Raw genomic sequence first — 25,680 nt, 5'->3', positions numbered from 1 at the left:
AACTTAATTTGTTCTTTGACTCCGTTCGCGAACCGAAAAGTTTGCGAACCAAATAAATTTTTCCCATTGAAATTAATGTAAATCCAATTAATCCGTTCACCGGCACCAGAAACATTTTTTTAATAACTTTTTATGGGTTTGTGTGGAAAAAATACAGAAAGGAATTAAAGATAACCTTAATTCTAGAAAAATACAGTAATACGAAAATAAAACACAATAATTGTACAGTACACTTTACCTTTGTGGTTGATAGTTGCTGGCACACGTGGATGGAGGAGGAGGAGCACTATCACTAGCACTTCATTTTCTTGGGAGCCATAATGAGGGTTAATTTAATGCAAAAAGCAAAAAAGAAATCGTATCAACACAACGCAATGACGAACAATGTTCATGGCGCGCCACCTTGAGTACAACTGATGCTGCCGCATATCTCACGTGGTGCGGAAGCCCGCCAGTTTGTGCGTTCGTGCATCGAAGCAAAATTTGTTCAGAAGTGGTGTTCGTAGCCCGATTTGTTCGTGAATAGGGACGTTCGTGACCCAAGGTTTGATTGTACTTGGTCATTTATTTGTTGAGGAAAATGATCCAATATTACATATCTGTGAGTGGCAAAAATATGTGAACATTTGCTTTCAGTATCTGGCGAGACCCCCTTGTGCAGCAATAACTGCAACTAAACATTTCCGGTAACTGTTGATCAGTCCTGTACACCGGCTTGGAGGAATTTTAGCCCGTTCCTCCGTACAGAACAGCTTCAACTCTGGGATGTTGGTGGGTTTCCTCACATGAACTGCTCGCTTCAGGTCCTTCCACAACATTTCGATTGGATTAAGGTCAGGACTTTGACTTGGCCATTCCAAAATATTAACTTCATTCTTCTTTAACCATTTGTGGCAGCGGGGGCATGGTCAAGCGCCGGTCTGTGACAGGAGGGCGGAGCCAGGGAAGGTGAGTGGCAGAATCACTTCACCTGACGGTAATTAACCCGTGTTTTGTGTGTTTTCCCAGTAATCGCGCCCTATTTAAGGAGGCAGAGGAGAGCTCATCCCAGGACAAGAACACAGTGTGTGTGTGTATGTGTGTGATGCGAGCAGATTAAGAACTGGCAAAAATACTGAAAAGTCTGGGAATAAAAAGCCTTGTTATATCTGAAGCGTTGTCCTGCCGTCCTCTGTGCTCCACCCACACTTCAAAGAGCTTACACCATTCTTTGGTAGAACGACCTGTGCGCTTAGGGTCGCTGTCTTGCTGCATGACCCACCTTCTCTTGAGATTCAGTTCATGGACAGATGTCCTGACATTTTCCTTTGGAATTCACTGGTATAATTCAGAATTCATTGTTCCATCAATGATGGCAAGCCGTCCTGGCCCAGATGCAGCAAAACAGGCCCAAACCATGATACTACCACCACCATGTTTCACAGATGGGATAAGGTTCTTATGCTGGAATGCAGCGTTTTCCTTTCACCGAACATAACGCTTCTCATTTAAACCAAAAAGTTCTATTTTGGTCTCATCCATCCACAGAACATTTTTCCAAGAGCCTTCTGGCTTGTCCACGTGATCTTTAGCAAACTGCAGACGAGCAGCAATGTTCTTTTTGGAGAGCAGTGGCTTTCTCCTTGTAGCTCTGCCGTGCACACCACTGTTGTTCAGTGTTCTCCTGATGGTGGACTCATGAACATTAGCCAATGTGAGAGAGGCCTTCAGTTGCTTAGAAGTTACCTTGGGGCCCTTTGTGACCTCGCCGACTATTTCATGCCTTGCTCTTGGAGTAATCTTTGTTGGTCGGCCACTCCTGGGGAGGGTAACAATGGTCTTGAATTTCCTCCATTTGTACACAATCTGTCTGACTGTGGATTGGTGGAGTCCAAACTCTTTGGAGATGGTTTTGTAACCTTTTCCAGCCTGATGAGCATCAACAACGCTTTTTCTGAGGTCCTCAGAAATCTCCTTTGTTCGTGCCATGATACACTTCCACAAACATGTGTTGTGAAGATCAGACTTGGATAGATCCCTGTTCTTTAAATACAACTCCGATTCCAAAAAAGTTGGGACAAAGTACAAATTGTAAATAAAAACGGAATGCAATAATTTACAAATCTCAAAAACTGATATTGTATTCACAATAGAACATAGACAACATATCAAATGTCGAAAGTGAGACATTTTGAAATTTCATGCCAAATATTGGCTCATTTGAAATTTCATGACAGCAACACATCTCAAAAAAGTTGGGACGGGGAATAAGAGGCTGGAAAAGTTAAAAGGTACAAAAAAAGAACAGCTGGAGGACCAAATTGCAACTCATTAGGTCAATTGGCAATAGGTCATTAACATGACTGGGTATAAAAAGAGCATCTTGGAGTGGCAGCAGCTCTCGGAAGTAAAGATGGGAAGAGGATCACCAATCCCCCTAATTCTGTGCCGACAAATAGTGGAGCAATATCAGAAAGGAGTTCGACAATGTAAAGTTGCAAAGAGTTTGAACATATCATCTACAGTTCATAATATCATCAAAAGATTCAGAGAATCTGGAAGAATCTCTGTGCATAAGGGTCAAGGCCGGAAAACCATACTGGGTGCCCGTGATCTTCGGGCCCTTAGACGGCACTGCATCACATACAGGCATGCTTCTGTATTGGAAATCACAAAATGGGCTCAGGAATATTTCCAGAGAACATTATCTGTGAACACAATTCACCGTGCCATCCACCGTTGCCAGCTAAAACTCTATAGTTCAAAGATGAAGCCGTATCTAAACATGATCCAGAAGTGCAGACGTCTTCTCTGGGCTAAGGCTCATTTAAAATGGACTGTGGCAAAGTGGAAAACTGTTCTGTGGTCAGATGAATCAAAATGTGAAGTTCTTTATGGAAATCAGGGACGCCGTGTCATTCGGACTAAAGAGGAGAAGGACGACCCGAGTTGTTATCAGCGCTCAGTTCAGAAGCCTGCATCTCTGATGGTATGGGGTTGCATTAGTGCGTGTGGCATGGGCAGCTTACACATCTGGAAAGACACCATCAATGCTGAAAGGTATATCCAGGTTCTAGAGCAACATATGCTCCCATCCAGACGACGTCTCTTTCAGGGAAGACCTTGCATTTTCCAACATGACAATACCAAACCACATACTGCATCAATTACAGCATCATGGCTGCGTAGAAGAAGGGTCCGGGTACTGAACTGGCCAGGCTGCAGTCCAGATCTTTCACCCATAGAAAACATTTGGCGCATCATAAAACGGAAGATACGACAAAAAAGACCTAAGACAGTTGAGCAACTAGAATCCTACATTAGACAAGAATGGGTTAACATTCCTATCCCTAAACTTGAGCAACTTGTCTCCTCAGTCCCCAGACGTTTACAGACTGTTGGAAAGAGAAAAGGGGATGTCTCACAGTGGTAAACATGGCCTTGTCCCAACTTTTTTGAGACGTGTTGTTGTCATGAAATTTAAAAATCACCTAATTTTTCTCTTTAAATGATACATTTTCTCAGTTTAAACATTTGATATGTCATCTATGTTCTATTCTGAATAAAATATGGAATTTTGAAACTTCCACATCATTGCATTCCGTTTTTATTTACAATTTGTATTTTGTCCCAAATTTTTTGGAATCGGGGTTGTAAAACAGGGTGCCCACTCACACCTGATTGTCATCCCACTGATTGAAAATACCCGACTCTAATTTCACCTTCAAATTAACTGCTAATCCTAGAGGTTCACATACTTTTGCCACTCACATATGTAATATTGGATCATTTTCCTCAATAAATAAATGACCAAGTATAATATTTTTGTCTCATTTGTTTAACTGGGTTCTGTTTATCTACTTTTAGGAGTTATGTGAAAATCTGATAATGTTTTAGGTCATATTTATGCAGAAATATAGAAAATTCTCAAGGGTTCACAAACTTTCAAGCACCACTGTAGACTGCCTTTCAGATTTTTCAAGTGTCAGTCTCGACTCCCAATTATTTTTTGTTTAGTGGACTGAAAGCTATGGAATTTGAATCGCAAACTTACAATTTTATTTATTTTAAAATAGAACAATTAATGAATTTAGAGCCACATGGCCCTAAATTCTCCGCTATTTTTTCCTGCTTCACCATGACGCTATTCAAGATACTACGTCATGCATCACGTGGTGAGCTTTCCCCGTTCGCACAAGGCATTGTGGGATACAAATTTGAAACAGGAGAGAAAAATGGAGGACATGAGCGTGCGAATGAAACGTGAAAGGCCGATGACAGTAATGGAAAGCGAGAAGAAAAGACGTTATGTTATATACGAAGGAAAGGAAACGCAGGACCAAACTCATAAAATATCGGCGGTCAGCGAGCGCCTCGGTGTGACCAGCTGTTTGTTTAGCGATAGTTCCAGCATTCTGTCAGTGCAGGGTCAAAGGTAAACCTGCGCATGCGCACACACACGGACTTCTTCTGTCTGCTTGACTGCACGAAGCGAGCGATTTCATGCACATTATTTGCTCGGGAATCCCTTCAAATTAAATAACTTCCCAGCCACAGAATGGCCCGATATTTTGTGAGATATTACAGAAATAAACATCCATCACAATGACCAAATTTCAGAGGGAACTACATTTCAGTGATTTTATGAAATCACAAGGCCGTCTAGCTTTAATATAAGAGCAGACCTATTTAGCTGGGAATGTCAGTTTAAATTAAAAACAGTCCGTATGTTGAATACAGTGGAGCGCCGTTATAACACGGTAATTGGGATCCAAAGAATTATGAGCGTATCCGATATGGAAAATCTGGCATGCCTCGAGTAGAAAACATTCTATGGAGCTTTATTTATTTATTTTTTTAGATAAAGCAGTTCCTTGAAGATATCCGACGAAGAAATCGCAAGAACTACGATCGTTTTTACCATGCTGATAACTGTTTTTGAAATTGTTGACTGTCAATGTAACAAATAACATGTAATAAAATATTTTGCTGCCCGTCACATCCATGTGCTTCGAACTCTCACTCATGCACTCTGAGTAGCGTGCACCTCAAAGACTGATTACATGGACCTGTCCCGGATTAGAGCAATGGGTGCTTACGTATGTTATTTAAATAAATTTTATTTACATTTATTCTTTACAAACCTCATGGGTTTTTTTTCCATAGCGACATCCTATGTTTGCATTCCAAGGTAATAAAAATTCAAGTCTGCTCTGAACAATTGAAAGCATAACTCTATCCAGCGTTGGAGCACCGCCGAGTTAATTACAAGTCATTATAAAATTACTCTCGCAGTGAGAAGAATATGGACAATCGTGGAATAATTAACTGCATGGAATGACGAGTAAATGAGAAGTGTTCAAAGAACAGAACACGGGGGCGTCGTGGCTCAGGTGGATAAGGCGCCATACCATAAATCCGGGGACCCGGGTTCGATTCCGGCCCGAGGTCATTTCCCGATCCTCTCTCCCGCTCATTTCCTGTCTCTACACTGTCCTATCCAATAATAAAAAGGTGAAAAAAAGCCCAAAAATATCTTTAGAATAGAACACGACAGTTCAGGCATAACGCAGCACTTTTAGTCCTTGGTTTTACTGAAAAAGTCTGGAACTTTCGTTTGTCGAAATCTTGTGCCGGCCTGTCGTCAAACGAAATGAAGCATGTTTCATAGACGTGTGACGTTCGCCGTGGAAGTATCGCCGCATTCGAACCATCTTAACGCATTTTTAAGTGACTCTTTCTCGAATGCAGCTGCATAAAGTTAAATTTAAATTCTGGGAGCCATGAGCTGACCATGTTACACTGGTTTCCGTGTAACATAGTGATCCGTATTATAACGGCGCTCCACTGTATTCTGAAGAGGAGAAACAGGATGGCAGCAAATGTCCAGATTTGTCGATGGAGACTAAACAAGTGTTGCCAGGCAAAACAAACCTCGCCCGGCAGCACTTATTTTCCACCTATATGTTGATAATGGTAATATTTCTCAATCATCAGCTGTCAGGTTATAGTCTGATGAAAATCCATGACCTTGAGTTTGACATTTCAAAGTCATTCAAGGTCAAAGATCATGGTGCCAAATGAAAGCCCATACGGCACTTCCTCTAAGTTGATATGGGTACATTTTCGTCTACTGTCAGCTGTTTTCAAGTTACAGCCCTGTGAAAATCCGTGACCTTGAGTTTGACATTTCAAGGTCACTCAAGGTCAAAGATCATGGTGCCAAATGAAAGGCCATATGGGAGTTCCTATACACTCGTAATAGTAAACGTTTGTATATCGGCACCCGTTTTGGAGTTATAATGGAAATATGGTATTTTGACTGAAAGGTTGACCTTTCCGGTAACCTTGACCCGATTACCCCTGAAATTTCTCATCTCATTATCTCTAGCCGCTTTATCCTGTTCTACAGGGTCGCAGGCGAGCTGGAGCCTATCCCAGCTGACTACGGGCGAAAGGCGGGGTACACCCTGGACAAGTCACCAGGTCATCACAGGGCTGACACATAGACACAGACAACCATTCACACTCACATTCACACCTACGGTCAATTTAGAGTCACCAGTTAACCTAACCTGCATGTCTTTGGACTGTGGGGGAAACCGGAGCACCCGGAGGAAACCCACGCAGACACGGGGAGAACATGCAAACTCTGCACAGAAAGGCCCTCGCCGGCCACGGGGCTCAAACCCGGACCTTCTTGCTGTGAGGCGACAGCGCTAACCACTACACCACCGTGCCGCACCCCCTAAAATTTAATCGGGTAATCTACGGACCGTTGCGCACCACCGCTGAAAATTTGAAGTCAATCGGTACAACTGTCTAGACGCTAGACTGTTGACAGACACACAAACAAACCGCACTGATTACAATACTTCGCCCCGCTTATTCCGTCGCGGGCGAGGTAATGAAATGAAAGGTCTAGTATTCGTCACCTGTCTGAGCTCAGAAGTGGATCCTTTGCCCACGTCCAGTGCTACTTTAACAGGCGCTAAAACAGGATGGAGCTTCAAAACCTGGAGGAACCAGAAAAAAAAAAAAAAATCTGAGCAGATGTGCTTGAAAAAAACATATCCGACGCAAAAATGTTCAACGGCTTCACATTTGCTTTCGAAAAGCTGCAGTGTGTACAGTGCATCTTTTAAAAAAAAAAAATAAAATAATAATAATAATTATTATTATTATTATTATTATTATTATTTCTGGTAGAAAAATCCAAATCATGACTTGCAAGCTACTTGTAGAAAATCTTTCACAGTATAGTGTAGGAGACATGGAAATATTTACATTGTTGTACTGTATGCTGTTTTTTTTTTTTAAACAGCTTAAGCCATTTGGACCATTTCAGCTTTTCGACTGTTCCACACCACTGGAATTACCAACAAATGACATGTTTTAACAATGAACACGGAGTTTAATAATGCGTGAAACCGGTCAGCAGTTCGAGCTCTGGATTTCTGATTGCAAGTTTATGATTTCTGACCATTGACAGGTGACGTGAATAACACTGGCACCTGTAAAGGGGTGGGATATATTCATCATCATCCACTGGGTTCTGCATTTGTATTGTAGTTTAAACATCCTACAACTGTAATCAGTCTTTCTTCAAGTTGTTCCACTGTTTCCTGTCCCTGGCGAGCATCCTTAGCTCCTGGAGTTTCTTTGCAGTTCTTAGCAGGATATACAGTGGTGCTTGAAAGTTTGTGAACCCTTTAGAATTTTCTATATTTCTACATAAATATGACCTCAAACATCATCAGATTTTCACACAAGTCCTAAAAGTAGATAAAGAGAACCCAGTTAAACAAATGAGACAAAAATATTATACTTGGTCATTTATTTATTGAGGAAAATGATCCAATATTACATATCTCTGAGTGGCAAAAGTATGTGAACCTTTGCTTTCAGTATCTGGTGTGACCCCCTTGTGCAGCAATAACTGCAACTAAACGTTTCCGGTAACTGTTGATCAGTCCTGCACACCGGCTTGGAGGAATTTTAGCCCATTCCTCTGTACAGAACAGCTTCAACTCTGGGATGTTGGTGGGTTTCCTCACATGAACTGCTCGCTTCAGGTCCTTCCACAACATTTTGATTGGATTAAGGTCAGGACTTTGACTTGGCCATTCCAAAACATGAACTTTATTCTTCTTTAACCATTCTTTGGTAGAACGACTTGTGTGCTTAGGGTCGTTGTCTTGCTGCATGACCCACCTTCTCTTGAGATTCAGTTCATGGACAGATGTCCTGACATTTTCCTTTAGAATTCGCTGGTATAATTCAGAATTCATTGTTCCATCAATGATGGCAAGCTGTCCTGGCCCAGATGCAGCAAAACAGGCCCAAACCATGATACTACCACCACCATGTTTCACAGATGGGATTAGGTTCTTATGATGGAATGCAGTGTTTTCCTTTCTCCAAACATAACGCTTCTCATTTAAACCAAGAAGTTCTATTTTGGTCTCATCCGTCCACAAAACATTTTTCCAATAGCCTTCTGGCTTGTCCACGTGATTTTTAGCAAACTGCAGATGAGCAGCAATGTTATTTTTGGAGAGCAGTGGCTTTCTCCTTGCAGCCCTGCCATGCACACCATTGTTGTTCAGTGTTCTCCTGATGGTAGACTCATGAACATTAGCCAATGTGAGAGAGGCCTTCAGTTGCTTAGAAGTTACCCTGGGGTACTTTGTGACCTCACCGACTATTACACGCCTTGCTCTTGGAATGATCTTTGTTGGTCAACCACTCCTGGGGAGGGTAACAATGGTCTTGAATTTCCTCCATTTGTATACAATCTGTCTGACTGTGGATTGGTGGAGTCCAAACTCTTTAGAGATGGTTTTGTAACCTTTTCCAGCCTGATGAGCATCAACGACGCTTTTTCTGAGGTCCTCAGAAATCTCCTTTGTTCGTGCCATGATACACTTCCACAAACATGTGTTGTGAAGATCAGACTTTGATAGATCCCTGTCCTTTAAATAAAACAGGGTGCCCACTCACACCTGATTGTCATCCCATTGATTGAAAACACCTGACTCTAATTTCACCTTCAAATTAACTGCTAATCCTAGAGGTTCACATACTTTTGCCACTCACAGATATGTAATATTGGATCATTTTCCTCAATAAATAAATGACCAAGTATAATATTTTTGTCTCATTTGTTTAACTGGGTTCTCTTTATCTACTTTTAGGACTTGTGTGAAAATCTGATGATGTTTTAGGTCATGTTTATACAGAAATATAGAAAATTCTTAAGGGTTCACAAACTTTCAAGCTCCACCGTATGAGGCTGCAAGAAACCCTGTGTCTGAAATCGCTCCCTACTCACTATAAAGTCCTTTTGTAGCACTGTCCGAAACCTTAGTGAGGATTATTTACACCCTATATAGTGCACTCAAAGTATCCCACAATGCATCACGAAAAGTAGTGTACAATGATGGTCACTAAGCAAAGCAATATTCATCATAATCATCATGCATTGCGGTTGTGCCGAAAGAAACCAAATTGAAAGTCTCAAATTTGATTTAATAAAATGCAGCGGTAAAGAAGAAAGTATTCAGCCTTGATTTAAAAAAAAAAAAAAACTGAAAGGTGCAGGTACTTTGTATTGATTAATGTAGGAAATGCGCTCAGTATAATATGGATTTATCACAAAAATACATGTATGTATTTATTATTTTGAAAACCCACCAGCCGCCTGATCTGGCACGTTTTAATTGTGCGACAGTAATGACGTAAATACCAGCGCGACGGAGTAGTGTCCGAAAGTGTTTTTTTTTTTTTTTTCATTTTACCAACGAGCTCACTATATAGTCCTCTATATAGTAATTCCCTATATAGGGAGTAGTTAACGAGTGAGTGATTTCAGACACAGGGAAAGAGAACAGTCAGTTCTTGAAGTTGAGGTGTTGGAAGCAGGAAAAATGGGCAAGTGTAAGGATCTGAGCGACTTTGATAAGGGCCAAATTGTGATTCCTAGATGATTGGGTCTGAGCATCTGTACCACAAACTGCTGAAAAAGTTAATGCTGGCTAAAACAGAAAGGTGTTGGCATTAACTTTTTCATCAGTTTGTGCTACGGTAGCGCAGAGTTATACCTTTTAGTTATGCGGTCATAGTTAGTTCTGCCAGAGTCCCTGCTTGCAGTCAGTGCAAAATGTATCCTGTTCTTACTCATTAGGTGACACTGGGCGTACCTAACAACCTGCGTTTTCTACACCCCCCCCCTCCCCGTCCCTCTGAGTTACACATCAATCCTGAGCCACCAGTGATGCTGACCTCTTCTGCTCCTCGGACCTGCCTGATCCATCCTGATGCCCTACGTCTGGCTGGAGTCTCATCACATCGCTCCTGTACAGGACGGCCCCATATGGACAGTCGAAAGTAGCACTTGGAAGACGCTCTGGACACTTACAGTAATGCTTTTATGGCTGAGGACTACAGTTAACTTGCTAACTTTAGGACTGCGGTTGTCATGAACAGTTTATAACATCAACGAAACTGACTTCACGTTAAAACTAGAATGAATTTCCTGTTTTCACAGTTATACTTTGTGACTATATAGGACACTGTTACAGAAGCGAGTTATTTATGATCACACTATCTATCTGTTATCACCCAAATGAGGATGGGTTCCCTTTTGAGTCTGGTTCCTCTCGAGGTTTCTTCCTCGTGTCATCTGAGGGAGTTTTTCCTTGCCAACCGTTGCCGCAGACTCGCCCACTGGGGATAAAATTCTCTCTTGTTTAAATTCTTTAATTCTCTGTAAAGCTGCTTTGCGACAATGTCTATTGTTGAAAGCGCTATAAAAAAAACTTGACTTGACTCTTCTGTGGGTTTGGACCAAATGGGCGAGCCTTCGTGCCCCATGCGAATCGATGAGACTTTGACACACATGACCCTGTCGCCGGTTCACCGGTTGTCCTTTGGATCCTAGGACCACTTTTGGTAGGTACTAACCACTGCATACCACAAACACCCCACAAGACGTGCCGTTTTGGAGATGCTGAGACCCAGTCATCTAGGGATCACAATTTGGCCCTTGTTCAAAGTCGCTCAGATCCTTACGCTTGCCCATTTTTCCTGCTTCCAACACATCAAGAACTGACTGGTCTCTTGCTGCCTAATATATCCCACCCCTTGACAGGTGCCACTGTAATGAGACAATCAGTGTTATTCACTTCACCAGTCAGAATGTTATGGCAGATCGGCGTCCCACTAATCTGTCCTTAAACTCTCATTTTCTTCTTTCACCTGTCTCTTTGAACAAAATTGTCAGCCAAATTTATTAAAATGTAAACGCAAATAAACTTGAATCACTTGTGCACTGACTTACTGTTCTCTGATGAAGTCTCTGCTTGCTGTCTACTTTCTGGATGTGCTGTAAGGAGTTAAAGAGGACAGCCAGGACTCCCCTGTCCACATTCGCACTGAGAGAGAGGATGTAAGGCAGAACGACTTTCTTCCCGTCTCTGCACTGTAGGCAAGCGTGAATTAGAAAGATCAGCGCTTTATAAACACAAGCCTGGACATTCAAACAGGAAATAACGAGAGCTGCACTGCAAAAAATGGCCTTTCAAAAATAAGAAATAAAAGACTAAAACAAAGCATATTTGCTTGAATCAGGTGAAAAAAAATCTGCCAATGGAACTAGTCAAATTTGACTTGGTAAGATTTCTTCAAGTAAGATGAAAAATCTAACCTGTTATTTTGGAATTATTTCACCTAAAAAGATTGGAGAACTTATTATGCGAGATCTGATTAACTCAAAATAATCAAAATAGTTCTTATAACAAGATCGTACTTCTTACATTTAGCCATTCAAGTCTTTTTTATTTATTTCATTTTAAGGGTATTTCACTTAAATTCATGACAAAGTCTTAGCAGTAAAAACTGAATTTAAGATAAATATACTAATATTAGGATTGTTAAATTCTACAACTAAGCATTGCTAGCTTAAAAGATTCTCCTTTTGTGACCTGTAATTAGTAAAATACTCTAGATATGAGACCAGAGACTATCTTGAATCAAGTTGACGACACGTGTAGCATTGCAACAAGTTTTTTTTTTTTTTTCCCATTTCAACATTCAAACATTAAAACATCTCTTAAGATTCCACTTCCCCAGGACCTCAGGCACCAAAAAAAAAAAAAGTCTATGCATTTTGACTTACAGTGCTTACACAACGCCAAAGCAACAGTGCATTTTGGGGGCACTGACTATTCATGTGTACGAGGGGTTTACAAGATCAGGCACAAAAAACAAACAAACAAACAAACAAACAAACAAACAAACAAACCCCACTGAACTTAACTCACAGCATTCCAAAAAGACCTCACTAAAACGCCCTCCACTCACTCATAGCCTTTTTGAAGGCACTTGTCTGGTCTAGAGTCTGTACAGCATCTAGAAGGAGCTCACTCTGAATGACTGAGAAAACAGTCGCAGTAAACTAAGGATATGCAAGGTGACCCAAACGTCTACGCATTTTGACTTACAGTGCTTACACAACGCCAAAGCAACAATGCATTTTGGGGGCACTGACTATTTGTTTTTGTTTGTTTGTTTTTTTGTTTGGTGCCTGATTTCAGTAAAGTTCATTTATTCCCAAAACAAGCATACTTTGGTTTTTTTTCTTGAAACAAGATGAACCGCATTTGACAAATGTCCAAAATGTACTTACTTGTTTAAAAAAAAAAAAAAAAAAAAAAAACTTGTTTTATTTTCAAAAGGTGCTCCAAATAAGACTTTTTCAAGACATTTTGTCTCATCTCATTATCTCTAGCCGCTTTATCCTGTTCTACAGGATCGCAGGCAAGCTGGAGCCTATCCCAGCTGACTACGGGCGAAAGGCGGGGTACACCCTGGACAAGTCGCCAGGTCATCACAGGGCCGACACATAGACACAGACAACCATTCACACTCACATTCACACCTACGGTCAATTTATGCCGCTTTTCCACTACCAACGCGGCTGAGTCGGGCTGAGCCATGCCGTGCTGAGTTGGGCTGAGTCGAGCTGAGCGGGGCTGTTGGAGTTGCATTTCGACTACAACCGCGCTGAACAGTGCTGGCTGGAAGTGGGTGGACACATTGGGTGGAGTTAGCGAAAGTGGGTGGACGTCACGTGATGTCGTTAGGCGGCGCAAACAGTGACATCAGTGAGCTTTTAAGCGGTAGTCTCACGACCCGGATAGTAAACAATAAACATGGAGTCGTTAGTGTTGCTGGTCTTGGTTCTGTGGCTTGTTGTCACCGACAACGCCAACAGATACTGGCAAGAGCGTATAGATGAGGCGAGGTGCATAAGGCTTCAGAAATTCTCGTAATTCGTAATTATTCTTCTTCCGGGTTTACGGTGTTTACAGATCCCAGCGTGCTCGTGGGGCGTGTGTGGGCATGTGAGGACACTCCTCCTCACCAATCAGTGCACAGGGGAGTGTCTCCTCACACCCCTAGCCCCACTCGGCTCGGTTCGGCTCGCTTCAGCCCCACTCCAAAACCGTGCGAGTTTTGGGTGCTGAGCAGGGCTGAAGCGAGCTGAGTCGTGCTGCTCTAAGGTAGTCGAAACGCGAGCCGTGTCGGGCTGAAGTGAGCTGAAAAAGGGTAGTGGAAAAGGGCCATTAGAGTCACCAGTTAGCCTAACCTGCATGTCTTTGGACTGTGGGGGAAACCGGAGCACCCGGAGGAAACCCACGCGGACATGGGGAGAACATGCAAACTCCGCACAGAAGGCCCTCGCCAGCCACGGGGCTCGAACCCGGACCTTCTTATTGTGAGGCGACAGCGCTAACCACTACACCACCGTGCCGCCCTGACATTTTGTCTATACAAGATTTTCAAGATGGACTGTCTAAAAACTAGCCTTTCTAGCTAAATGAGGTTTTGCTTGTTGGGCAATTATGTCTTATAATAAGGGTGGCTAGATGTTTTGACTTGAAAATAGACAAATAAACTTCCTAAGATTTTTATTTTTTGCAGTGTGGAATGTGGTGAGGATTATGCGATTCATACGATATTCTTGAGTAGAAGCGTCCGAGACTGAGACAGGAGTTTTGCAATAGACCACAGGTACGTGCCGAACCTCACCACCCCACCCACTGCATAATTCGGAAAAAATGCTAAAAAGTGGGCAAGGGAATGAGAGGAGGGGCTGAGGAGGTGATGGATGTGTGAGTCTCGATCAACATCTACCTGAAAGTCAGCGCGATTTCACAGACTCCCACTCAAGGGTGGGGGCTCGGGAAGGAGGGCCACCCACCTCTAATTCAGGGCCTTAACATTCTTTTTTTTCATAAACATTTCATGACAGAGATATACCAAATGGTCGACTCTACATCAGCATCGGCCTTGCAAGTTTCAGGATTTTAACCAATAGGTAGCGTTTTGAGCCATTTTCAAAGCATTAAAAAAAAAAAAAAGTTAATTTTGTCAATATTAAACACCAGTACGAGTGTGTTTCATACACATCATACACAGTACAGTCATGTCATATTTAGTTTACAGCTTAAAAAGAGACACACTTAAAGGAACAGTCCACCGTACTTCCATAATGAAATATGCTCTTATCTGAATTGAGACGAGCTGCTCCGTACCTGTCCGAGCTTTGCGCGACCTCCCAGTCAGTCAGACGCGCTGTCACTCCTGTTAGCAATGTAGCTAGGCTCAGTATGGCCAATGGTATTTTTTGGGGCTGTAGTTAGATGCGACCAAACTCTTCCGCGTTTTTCCTGTTTACATAGGTTTATATGACCAGTGATATGAAACAAGTTCAGTTACACAAATTGAAACGTAGCGATTTTCTATGCTATGGAAAGTCCGCACTATAATGACAGGCGTACTAACACCTTCTGCGCGCTTCGGCAGCGCATTGATACGGAGCTCAGATATCAATGCGCTGCTGAAGCGCGCAGAAGGTGTTAGTACGCCTGTCATTATAGTGCGGACTTTCCATAGCATAGAAAATCGCTACGTTTCAATTTGTGTAACTGAACTTGTTTCATATCACTGGTCATATAAACCTATGTAAACAGGAAAAACGCGGAAGAGTTTGGTCGCATCTAACTACAGCCCCAAAAAATACCATTGGCCATACTGAGCCTAGCTACATTGCTAACAGGAGTGACAGCGCGTCTGACTGTGTCTGACTGACTGGGAGGTCGCGCAAAGCTCGGAGAGGTACGGAGCAGCTCGTCTCAATTCAGATAAGAGCATATTTCATTATGGAAGTACGGTGGACTGTTCCTTTAAGTGCGCAGTACCGCTTAAAACTCGAAAAATGAGGGCGAGAAAATGCGGACCGTCTCATGTAATATGATGTAACATTGAAACGAGGGAAAAAAAGAGACTAATACAAGTATAAAAATGGCAAAAAGTACTGAAACATATAGAGTCGAGAATAATGTTGCATCATATGAATCATGGCTTTAGTGCTTGGCGTGACGTTCCGAGCGATGTTGCTCGGTGGTGTCGCGGCGGCTGTGCAGGCGGTTTGAGACATACCAGCGCTCTGCGTGGCAGTGCGTCTGTGCTCGCTTTGCGGATCCATGGCGCGGTGTTCCGAGTGATGTTGCCCGGTGGCTGTGCTGGCGGTGTGGGACTTGTTTTCATGCGCGTTTTGGTGGGACTGTGGCTGCTACACCATTGGAATGACATCCTGACCTTTATTTGGCGGACTCCCCCCCCTATAATTGTAAAGCGACCTTGGGTTTTGAGAAAGGCGCTATATAAATTGAACTTATTAGTTTGACAAATTTGGTTTAATTTAGCAATATGGCTTTTACGATTGTTATAGTCAAGACCACCTAAACCTAGACCTAGTCATGACCAAGACTAAAGTGTATCGAGACAAGACCAAGACTTTGAGGGGCTGAGACCAGGCTTGTAGTACTCGAGTCCAGGACTCGGACCAGAGTCCGACTCGTGCTCTAATTTTAAGGAGTCATGACTTGACTTGGATTTTTTGTAATATGCCAAAATATTTTGACAAAAGATATTATATCTACATTCATTTTTCTACTAATTTTGTGCAAGAGTGTCACACCTGCGTGCCTTGGCGCATGCATCAGATAGACTCTCGGGCACGCTCCGGACAGCGTGCGTACCAGGCGGACTCTTTCGCGTGCCGAGGTAACGCCCGTTAACAGTAACGAAAATTTTGAATTTGCAATGAGTCACGTTATTGGTTGCATTTGAAGCAGAAAGTTTTACATCCAGTCACAGTAATGATGGTAACAAATAAATCAGACAGTGTACAGGCAATTTAGTGAAATCCCCGCAGTTGTAGCTTTGACCGGTCGTGAAATAAAATCCCGAGCCCTCGAGAGCTGAGACCGAGACAAGACAGAGTAAAAATACGGTTGATTCCGAAATGACACCGAGACCTTCAAAAAGTGGTCTTGAGATAGGTCTCAAATACGACAACACTAGCTTCCGCCCTCATTATTCAACGGTTTATAAAACAGCACTTGATCCAGCACATTCTATTATTATTATTATGCTTTTTTTTTTTTTTTAAATACCGTCCTCTGATAGTCAGTCAACTAAATCATGTTTATGAAGCATCACGTTTGGAATTCACCAATTCATGCTTTAAAGCTGCTATTTTGATTTATTGAAGGATTAAAATAATCTCATCTCATCTCATTATCTCTAGCCGTTTTATCCTTCTACAGGGTCGCAGGCAAGCTGGAGCCTATCCCAGCTGACTACGGGCGAAAGGCGGGGTACACCCTGGACAAGTCGCCAGGTCATCACAGGGCTGACACATAGACACAGACAACCATTCACACTCACATTCGCACCTACGCTCAATTTAGAGTCACCAGTTAACCTAACCTGCATGTCTTTGGACTGTGGGGGAAACCGGAGCACCCGGAGGAAACCCACGCGGACACGGGGAGAACATGCAAACTCCACACAGAAAGGCCCTCGCCGGCCACGGGGCTCGAACCCGGACCTTCTTGCTGTGAGGCGACAGCGCTAACCACTACACCACCGTGCCGCCCGGATTAAAATAATGTTTTGGTTAATTCAATGCCCTCACCCGCAGTTTGGCCTGACTGCCCTGGTGGTTCTTGAGCAGCTCAGCACCACTGAGCATCCACAGTGTTTCCAGCGTCTCTGCGCCCCAGGGGAACTGATAAAGCACCTTCACTCCACTGGCCGCGTCCTTGTGAAGCTCGTCATCCTGAACGTCACACACGCTGAAGTCAGATGGCCCTAAAGCAAACTGGAGCAAAGGCTGCTTAATGACTTGTATGGAGATTACTTTGGGCCAAAAGTCTAATAAAATCCACAAGCAATACAGCACCCCCCCAAAAAAACGGTATCAACTTCCTGGATGTGTTCAAGAGTGTTCACCTTTCTCCACCACCGTAGCCGGTGTCGTGTCCAGTAGCCGAGCCACTCTGAGGAAGTACGAGGGGAACAGAACCACGCGAGCAACGCCTCCGTCACCTCTGCAGAGCTATCACATGGCAAAACAAAAGCAATCTGCTTTATACGACTGGATCTGAATTACGCAGGCTTCCATTTGGACACGTGAATTTTAACGAGTGGAAAGATTTAGTATTTGAATATTAATGAGCCTATAATTTTTTTTTTCCTTCTACAGACAATGCGAACATCAGAGTTTGGTTCATGCAGATCAAACCACATCTTTCCTAAGCGAAGTGTCAAAGCCGTATCTCCCCCCCCCATATGAACAGCTGACACGCTGAAATTCTTATGGTAGCGCCATGGACACTTTATTAGGTACACCCATCGACCTGCTGTTTTATGCGGTTCTCTAATCAGCCGATCCCTTGTGTGACAGCAGCACATCATGCAAATCAAGAGCTTCAGTTAGGCCGAATCCCATTTCACCCCTTGGACCAACCCCTTGGCCCTTCCCCTCCATTTTGCGCGTTCACGTGAAGGGGTAGGGGTATCCCAATCCCAGTTAACGCGGAGGGGTAGGGGAAGGGGTAGGGCTTCTGTACCCCTCCAAACGGAGATTTTCCTGGAGCTGACTCCGAACGAAGGGGTTTGAGTGATTTCCCACAATGCCATGCGGATTTCAGCGAGATTTCATGCGGATTTCAGAAAGATGGCGGTTCCCGCGGCGAAAGATTGTCATAAATGTATTTTCTCCATTATTTACGTGTTTTAAGTTGTTATCCAGAGGAAACACGCCGCTTGATTCGCTTTCGAGCTGAGAACGAGCAGCGATTTCTGAAATCCAAGCTGCTGCTAAAAAGCTTTGGGAGTGAGTACTGTTTTCGGTTGCTTGACTGCGTACGTTTTGTTCTGTTATTCTCGCTTTTATTGTTTACATGAGTGTTCTGACACCTCATTCTGTCGGATGTGGTGCACGAAGCGCCAAAGATATCCCATTCAGTGGTGTTAGTTAACAAATCACACCCTGCCAGCAGAGATTTCTGGTTCTGCCTCTGGCTCTGACTGTAGCGGCTGGTCGCAGCCAATGACTCATTTGGTCGCGTTTTGCTAACGTAAACGCTGACGGAGGTACGCGATGACGTATGCGATCGTTGAAGGGCTATCCCAATACGTAAGGGTTGAATTTCAAGCCCTATCCCTTGTAGCTCAGTTTCAAGGGGAAGGGCCAAGGGGAAGGGGGAGAAATTAGAATTGGGATTGGGCCTTAATGTTCACTTCAGACATCAGAATGGGGAAAAATGACTGTGATCTCAAAGTGTGACTTTTTTTTTTTTCCCACTGTGGCATGGGTGTTGGTTTGAGCATTTCAGAAACTGCTGATCTCTTGGGGTTTTCACACACAACAGTCTCTAGAGTTTACGCAGACAGAATGGTGCGAAAAACAAAAAACAGAGTGAGTAGGCGACGGTTCTGTAGGTGGAAACAAACGCCTTGTTGATGAGAGAGGTCAGAGGAAAATGGCCAGGTAGGTTCGAGCTGCCAGGAAGGCTATAGTAACTCATAGCAACTCTTTACAACCGTGGTGAGCAGAAAAGCATCTCAGCATGCAACAGCAGAAGACCACACTGGGTTCCACTCGCAGCCAAGAACAGGTTCCTATTAAAGTAGCCGGTGAGTGTGGATTAACATATAGCATCTACTAAACAAAATATACAGATATAAATGTAATGTCAAGTATAGCCACGGCAAAGAAAGAATATAGTGTACTTTCAAGATTCAAAAATACACAAAATGTACCTAAATATTACTGGGGAGTCAAAACTATAATTTTAGCTTCAATTTTAACGTTCTTCAAGAGCTGCAATCTTAATTTTATTTATTTGCCCAGTGTGATGTTTAACATTTCTTGTTCCAAGTTGTAAAAAGGTACTTCCGACTATTACGTACTTTAAAAAAAAAAATTTAACTGACGAAAATCAAGCCATAATTCTAAAAAATAAAATGAAATAAAATGCTATCCATTATCCTTCGTGAGACTCATCCGAGGTTAATATTACAAATCAAGGCTGTTCAAGATAAAAGTATAAAGCTTTAAACCTCACCAACTGATTCCATCCGAGTCGTTGTCTTCAGGCCGGTAACACAGACCAGTTTCAGCCAGACCGAACGGCAACTTCCTGTTCACGAGCTCCAGGGACGGGACGTACTGCGCCAAAGCACCTGCCGATCCCAAAGCAAAGGGACAAATCATTTAAACAATGAGCTTCAAGCACCTGAGCCTTTCGTTCTGTAAACCGCAGTAAGTCGTGTTCAATATTTCTCTACAATTTCAGTGTCCTGGATATGACATCTGAACTCATGTTGACAGCCTGTTCATATTTGGTCATGTGATCTCAAACTAATTTTCAGAATGAAAAACGACTAGGTGTATTGTTATAGGAAAATCATCCACCACAGGGTAGTATGATGTGACCTGACGAAGCAGAATTACTCTAATCGGTGTTGTAGTCGAGTCACTAAACCTCAGGTCCGAGTCCAGTCTCGAGTCCCCAGTCTTCAAGTCCGAATCATTAAGGAAAATTTCGAGTCGAGTCCGAGAACAAGACTCCAACCGCACCATGTGACAGCGGCTGTTGCTACCTTTACGTGAAAGCATCTCCGCTGCTGTGTTGGACGAACGTTCCTGCTCGACTGCCCCATTTTAGTTAACAGGCTACAGATAAAAAGCTTGTTCATCGCTCAGCAAGCCCCGCCCACTATCAACAGGGCAAATAACATGACTGAGGGTTAACACTCGCTAGTTCATCGCTCAGCAAGCCTCGCTATCAACAGGGCAATGAACATATCGTGGCACTTCCTTCTCTGGGTGTCGTCTTGCCAAATGACGATTGAAGTTCGAGGTCGTCCCCGTCGTCTCCTTGATAGTTCTTCTACATACGGAACGCATAGCAGTGCATTTTTTTTCCCACTGCACGAGAAGTCTGTATTAGCCAAGCGGACAATCCTAGGGGCATTTTAACGCTATTAAATGTTAGTTTGTTCCTGAACCGGTGAATGTGCATTCTCTTGCACGAAATTAGTATGAAAATGAATGTAGATATCAGGGCTTTGAACCGGTTCAAGGAACAAAAACGAAAACCGGGAACTTTTTCTATTTCACATGGAACAGAAACGAAACCAGAAACTTTATTTTTTATGTTCCGGAACAGAAACGCTTATTAAAAATAATGGTAACCGGTTAATACCGGTTTTTATTTCGTTCCTCAAAGTTTCCGTAGCCTACAAATAAAAAAAGTCATTCTTCTCCTGCGCAAGTTTCTATGACCCGCTGGGGTTCACTTCCTGTGTGACGTTCGCTGACTGAATGGACAGAGCGGGAGGGTGGACTACTATCACGTCTCCACATCTTAAATAAGAGGTAAATATTGCAGTCTATCGTTATTCAAAAACGTCAATTTCAAACACGATATCAATACATTTGTCCACGTTAATGAGAGGCTCGCGAACATTAAATGACGTTAACCTCTGTTAGCCTATCAATGCATAGGGCCTGACTAGCCTTTGGTAACACACTAAACGAATTCTCTCATTTTTGGCACTTTTTCTGTTTGTGTAGATGGGAAGACATACTGAGAATCCAAATCGCCAACATTTGAAATAATAATTGTTTTGAATTATTTCTTGTCTTATTTAATGAAGGTTGTAATAGAATTAGCCTACATTTGGCTTAAGCTGGATGAGACAGAGACATAATTTTATAGCCATTTGTTAAACAGCTGGCAGGGAACGTAATTAACCGTTCCGGGAATTAAATTTTTTTGTTCTAACTGGTTCGGGAACGTCTATTTAATGGTGGAACCCAAAACCGGAAACGTTAAAATTCCGTTTCTGTTCGGAACGAACCAATAGGAAAAAAATTCTGGTTCAAAGCCCTGGTAGATATAAATCTCTTATGCCAAATTATTATGGCACGATACAAAAAAAAATAAAGAAAAAAATCAGAGTCTTCGTCTCCAATTTACGAGTCCAAGTCCGAGTCATCAGCGCTCGAGTCCAAGTCCTTAAAGTGCAGATCACAGGTAAATTCAGGAGCAAGATCAATGTAATTCTCCTATTTTATATTAAACTTTGGTCAAATATCTGGAACATTCTGCATTCTCTGCAATTTTTTTTACCTTGCGCAGTACCAGAAAAATTCAGTTGAAATCAACCCATTTGAGGCGAATTGGTCCACCTCTGAAAAAACTTGGCATTTGGATTTCCCGGGAAACATTGATTTTCGTGACGTCGCGTGCGGGACGCCTCCCTCTGAATCCTACGTCAGCGCTGGTTTGTTTATGAGAAAACGACCTGGTGGTTTTCTGCAAATTTCTTCAACGTTATCACGTAATTATTAAAATGGTTAACAGATGTATCGCAGGAGGGTGTAGCAACACCAATCTTGATGGGATTAGTACTCATCGTTTTCCAAAAGACCGGACAAAGAGCGAAATGGGAGCGCTTGGTCTACACAGGCTGTGCACTGAAACCGTGCAAAGCTCTCGCAGCCTGCTGGCGCTTCCGCAGGTAACGTCACGAATCTGGCTCCAGACTCCCTTGGGATTTTTCCAGATGCGTTTTATTTTTTTTTTCTGCTGTAGACAGATGGCCTTGTGCAAAAATACCCTGCTGGATGAGTGTGTAAAGGGACATACTTTAATGTTTAAAAAAAAAAAAAAAAAGCACGAAATTGGTCCAGAACATGCACTTTAAAATTAAGGCACGAGTCAGACTCGAGTCCGAGTCCTGAGTACTACAAGCCTGACTCTCACCACCCAGAAGTTGACTGTTGAAAGTGCTCACTCCTCCTGAAGACGCTACCATTTCAGAAAGTGTTGCAAAGCACTGATACTGGAGACTCCTTCCATAATTATCACATAAACGTCTTCTGGGGAAAAAAAATGACCATATCAATGCTTACATGGTTTCCTTTATTAGATCATGCCGCACGGCCAAAATACAATACTGTGCGTATGTTGTTACGACAGAAAGGATAACACTAACGAGAACAGTGAGCACATTACTCTGTCTGAAGTTCTGTTCGAGAAAATGAACGAACAACTTTTCACCAGTCAGAATCGAGAATGCAACAGCACTGTGGCAGGTTACAGATTTATAACGGTTTATCAGGGTCATATAGGTGGCATGACAAGGACAGGGTTTTTCAGAGACGCACTAAAATTCACAGAGCTGATCGACAAAGACCTTTACAGAAAACGTAACACACATAACTAGAAGGTAGAGCGCGTACGTCCACCAAGCCACATATTTGGATTTACAGCAAAATCTAAATCGATTGTTCCTTGGCCCATGGGTCACCTTTCCTCAAAATGCATTCACTACTTTTTGAGTTATGTTCAAAAAGTTGGCGGAGGTAATAATTAAAGAGGCTCGAGAGATCTTTTGAGGTGCATATGTTACAGGGCCGATCGAATTTTTCAACCGAGGTTTAGAATTTTTAATTTGCTACTTGTATTAGGTTGACTTACTATATCTCGGGTTAGGATTAGGGAAGACTTTGTATTTTGTAATATCTCATCTCATTATCTCTAGCCGCTTTATCCTTCTACAGGGTCGCAGGCGAGCTGGAGCCTATCCCAGCTGACTATGGGCGAAAGGCGGGGTACACCCTGGACAAGTCGCCAGGTCATCACAGGGCTGACACATAGACACAGACAACCATTCACACTCACATTCACACCTACGCTCAATTTAGAGTCACCAGTTAACCTAACCTGCATGTCTTTGGACTGTGGGGGAAACCGGAGCACCCGGAGGAAACCCACGCGGACACGGGGAGAACATGCAAACTCCACACAGAAAGGCCCTCGCCAGCCCCGGGGCTCGAACCCAGGACCTTCTTGCTGTGAGGCGACAGCGCTAACCACTACACCACCGTGCCGCCCACTTTGTAATATAATGTATTTTAAACTACTTGATGTCGTAATAAGACTGAACTCATTAATAAATTCAAAATACACATCACTCCTTTTGTCACTGGTCTAGGGGTTAAAGTGCATATTTTAACCCCTAGACCAATTACGGCGTTTTTTTTTTTATATGAAAGACACACTCATCCAGAAGGGTAATTTTGCACAAGGCCATCTGTCTACAGCAGAAAAAAATAAAATAACAAAACGCGTCTGGAAAAATCCCAAGGGAGTCTGGAGCCAGATTCGTGACGTTATCTGCGGAAGCGCCAGCAGGCTGCGCGAGCTTTGCACGGTTTCAGTGCACAGCCTGTGTAGACCAAGCGCTCCCATTTCTCTCTCATTGTCCGGTCTTTTGGGAAACGATGAGTACTAATCCCATCAAGATTGGTGTTGCTACACCCTCCTGCGATACATCTGTTAAGCTTTCTTTTTTTCTCCTCCACAAGCGGAGGCCATCTGATCTGCTTTAATATCAACAGATCTTCATTTAAGGTACGTGAATCTTTTCATCATGGCACCCCTTCAGCCTGTTCAGTGTGCTGAGTGCAGGATGTTTAGTCATTCTTCCTCCGTCACTAGCGATAGCTCTATTAGCTTTACTTGTGATAAGTGCAGATTAGTTAGCTCTCTGACGGAGAAGATTTCAGTGCTAGAAGCGCGTGTCCAGGCTTTAGAGCAGGTTAGTGAGCGTGAGAACAGTGTAGTTTCTGTTAGGGAAAGTCTGGACGCCCTAGGTGGAGTTAGCAATCCCCCAACTCCGGCATTAGAGCCCTTACAGCGGGGCGAATGGGTGACGGCTCGGCGGCATAAGCGTAGAGCCAAAGCTACCGCTGAGGCTCGCCCACGGGAGCACCACTCCTCTCCGCGTCACGTGTCGAACAGGTTTGCTCTCCTTAGTGATGCACCCACTGAGAAACCTGAAAGAGCTCTGGTTATAGGGGACTCTATCATACGGCACGTGAAATTAGCTCAGCCTTTAGGGGCACCAGCAGCTTTAGTCAGGTGTATACCGGGAGCCAGGGCGCCGGACATAGCAGGTAATCTTAGGGTCCTAGGCAAGCACAGGTTCTCAAAGATAGTTATCCATGCAGGAGCTAATGATATACGCCTTCGTCAGTCTGAGGTTACTAAGAGTAACTTTGTAGAGGTGTTTAAATTAGCGAAGGCGATGTCCGATGCTGTAGTATGCTCTGGCCCCATCCCAATGCGGCGTGGCGATGTAGCTTACAGCAGGTTATGGTCGCTGAACTGCTGGTTGTACAGGTGGTGCTCTGAAAACAGTGTGGGCTTTATAGATAATTGGGCTAATTTTGAGGGCACTGCTGGCCTGTTAGGGCGGGACGGTATCCATCCCACTCGGGAAGGTGCTGCTCTCATTTCCTGCAGCATAGGTCATAGTCTCAGAACAGGCCTAGTTAATTTCTGACAATCCAGAGCCAAGGCCAGGGAGCAGACGAACAGGCTAAACCGACTGTCTGCTAGCTGCACAGAGTCGTCACTCAGGGCCCACTACATCGAGACTGTGTCTGTTCCCCGAGCTCAACAAAAAGGTAGAAATTTTCAGAGAGTTTGTTCCAGTAACCTAATCAATATAAAATTAGATCAGACTGACTGTACAGCTGCTGCCAGCACCTTTGATCTAAAGGTGGGGCTATTAAATATTAGATCTCTTACATCTAAAGCGCTAATGGTTAATGAACTCATTACTGATCAGGAGTTTAATGTACTGTGTTTAACAGAAACATGGATTAAGCCAAATGAATATATAGCATTAAATGAAGCGAGTCCTCCTGGATACAGTTATATACACCAGCCTCGTCTAACTGGCAGAGGAGGAGGCGTCGCGGTTATTTATAACGATTATCTAGGTGTAACACACAAACCTGGTTATAAATTTAATACATTTGAAGTTCTTCATACTCATATAATGTATGTAGCCTCAAAAAATAAGTCTACCCAGTTAATTCCATTGCTTATTATTTACAGGCCCCCGGGGCCATATTCTGAGTTTCTTTCTGAATTTGCAGATTTTATCTCAGATTTGGTTATTTCCTTAGACAAAGCTTTAGTTGTCGGAGATTTTAATATTCACTTTGATAACCCAGAAGACCCTTTAAAAACAGCGTTTGTGTCCATCTTAGATTCAGTCGGGATTAAGCAGAATGTCATAGGACCGACCCATAATGGTGGTCACACCCTTGATCTAATACTAACATTCAGATTAAACGTAGACAATACAGTCATACTTCCACAGTCTGAAGTTATCTCAGATCATTGTCTCATCTCATTCAAAATATGTCTGAGTAATAATATATGCACCTCACCACGCTACTGTATTAAACGT

The 25,680-nt window shown here is 43.1% G+C and overlaps 1 protein-coding gene across 4 annotated transcripts in view; it reads right to left on the bottom strand.

Annotated features, from left to right (window-relative positions):
• polg2 (polymerase (DNA directed), gamma 2, accessory subunit) overlaps positions 1-25,680 on the bottom strand; it is a 45,656-nt gene that overhangs the window by 2,891 nt on the left and 17,085 nt on the right. For 2 of the 4 annotated variants that reach the window (XR_009654502.1, XR_009654503.1), the window contains exons 2-7: positions 19,467-19,584; positions 17,347-17,452; positions 17,030-17,215; positions 11,321-11,461; positions 6,915-6,995; positions 239-307 (exon numbers count right to left, since the gene is read on the bottom strand). Coding sequence is in view for 2 of the 4 variants with exons in the window: in XM_060918947.1 (XP_060774930.1) it covers positions 6,915-6,995; positions 11,321-11,461; positions 17,030-17,215; positions 17,347-17,452; positions 19,467-19,584 (632 nt within the window). In the remaining 2 variants the exon portion in view is untranslated. The remainder of the gene's footprint in view (positions 1-238; positions 308-6,914; positions 6,996-11,320; positions 11,462-17,029; positions 17,216-17,346; positions 17,453-19,466; positions 19,585-25,680) is intronic. The other 2 variants (XM_060918947.1, XM_060918948.1) reach the window with 2 other exon arrangements.

The sequence above is a fragment of the Neoarius graeffei genome, chromosome 4, assembly GCF_027579695.1.
Source record: "Neoarius graeffei isolate fNeoGra1 chromosome 4, fNeoGra1.pri, whole genome shotgun sequence".
Taxonomy (NCBI): domain Eukaryota; kingdom Metazoa; phylum Chordata; class Actinopteri; order Siluriformes; family Ariidae; genus Neoarius; species Neoarius graeffei.
The sequence above is the reverse complement of the archived record's forward strand: the minus strand, read 5'-3'. Positions and strand labels throughout refer to the sequence as shown.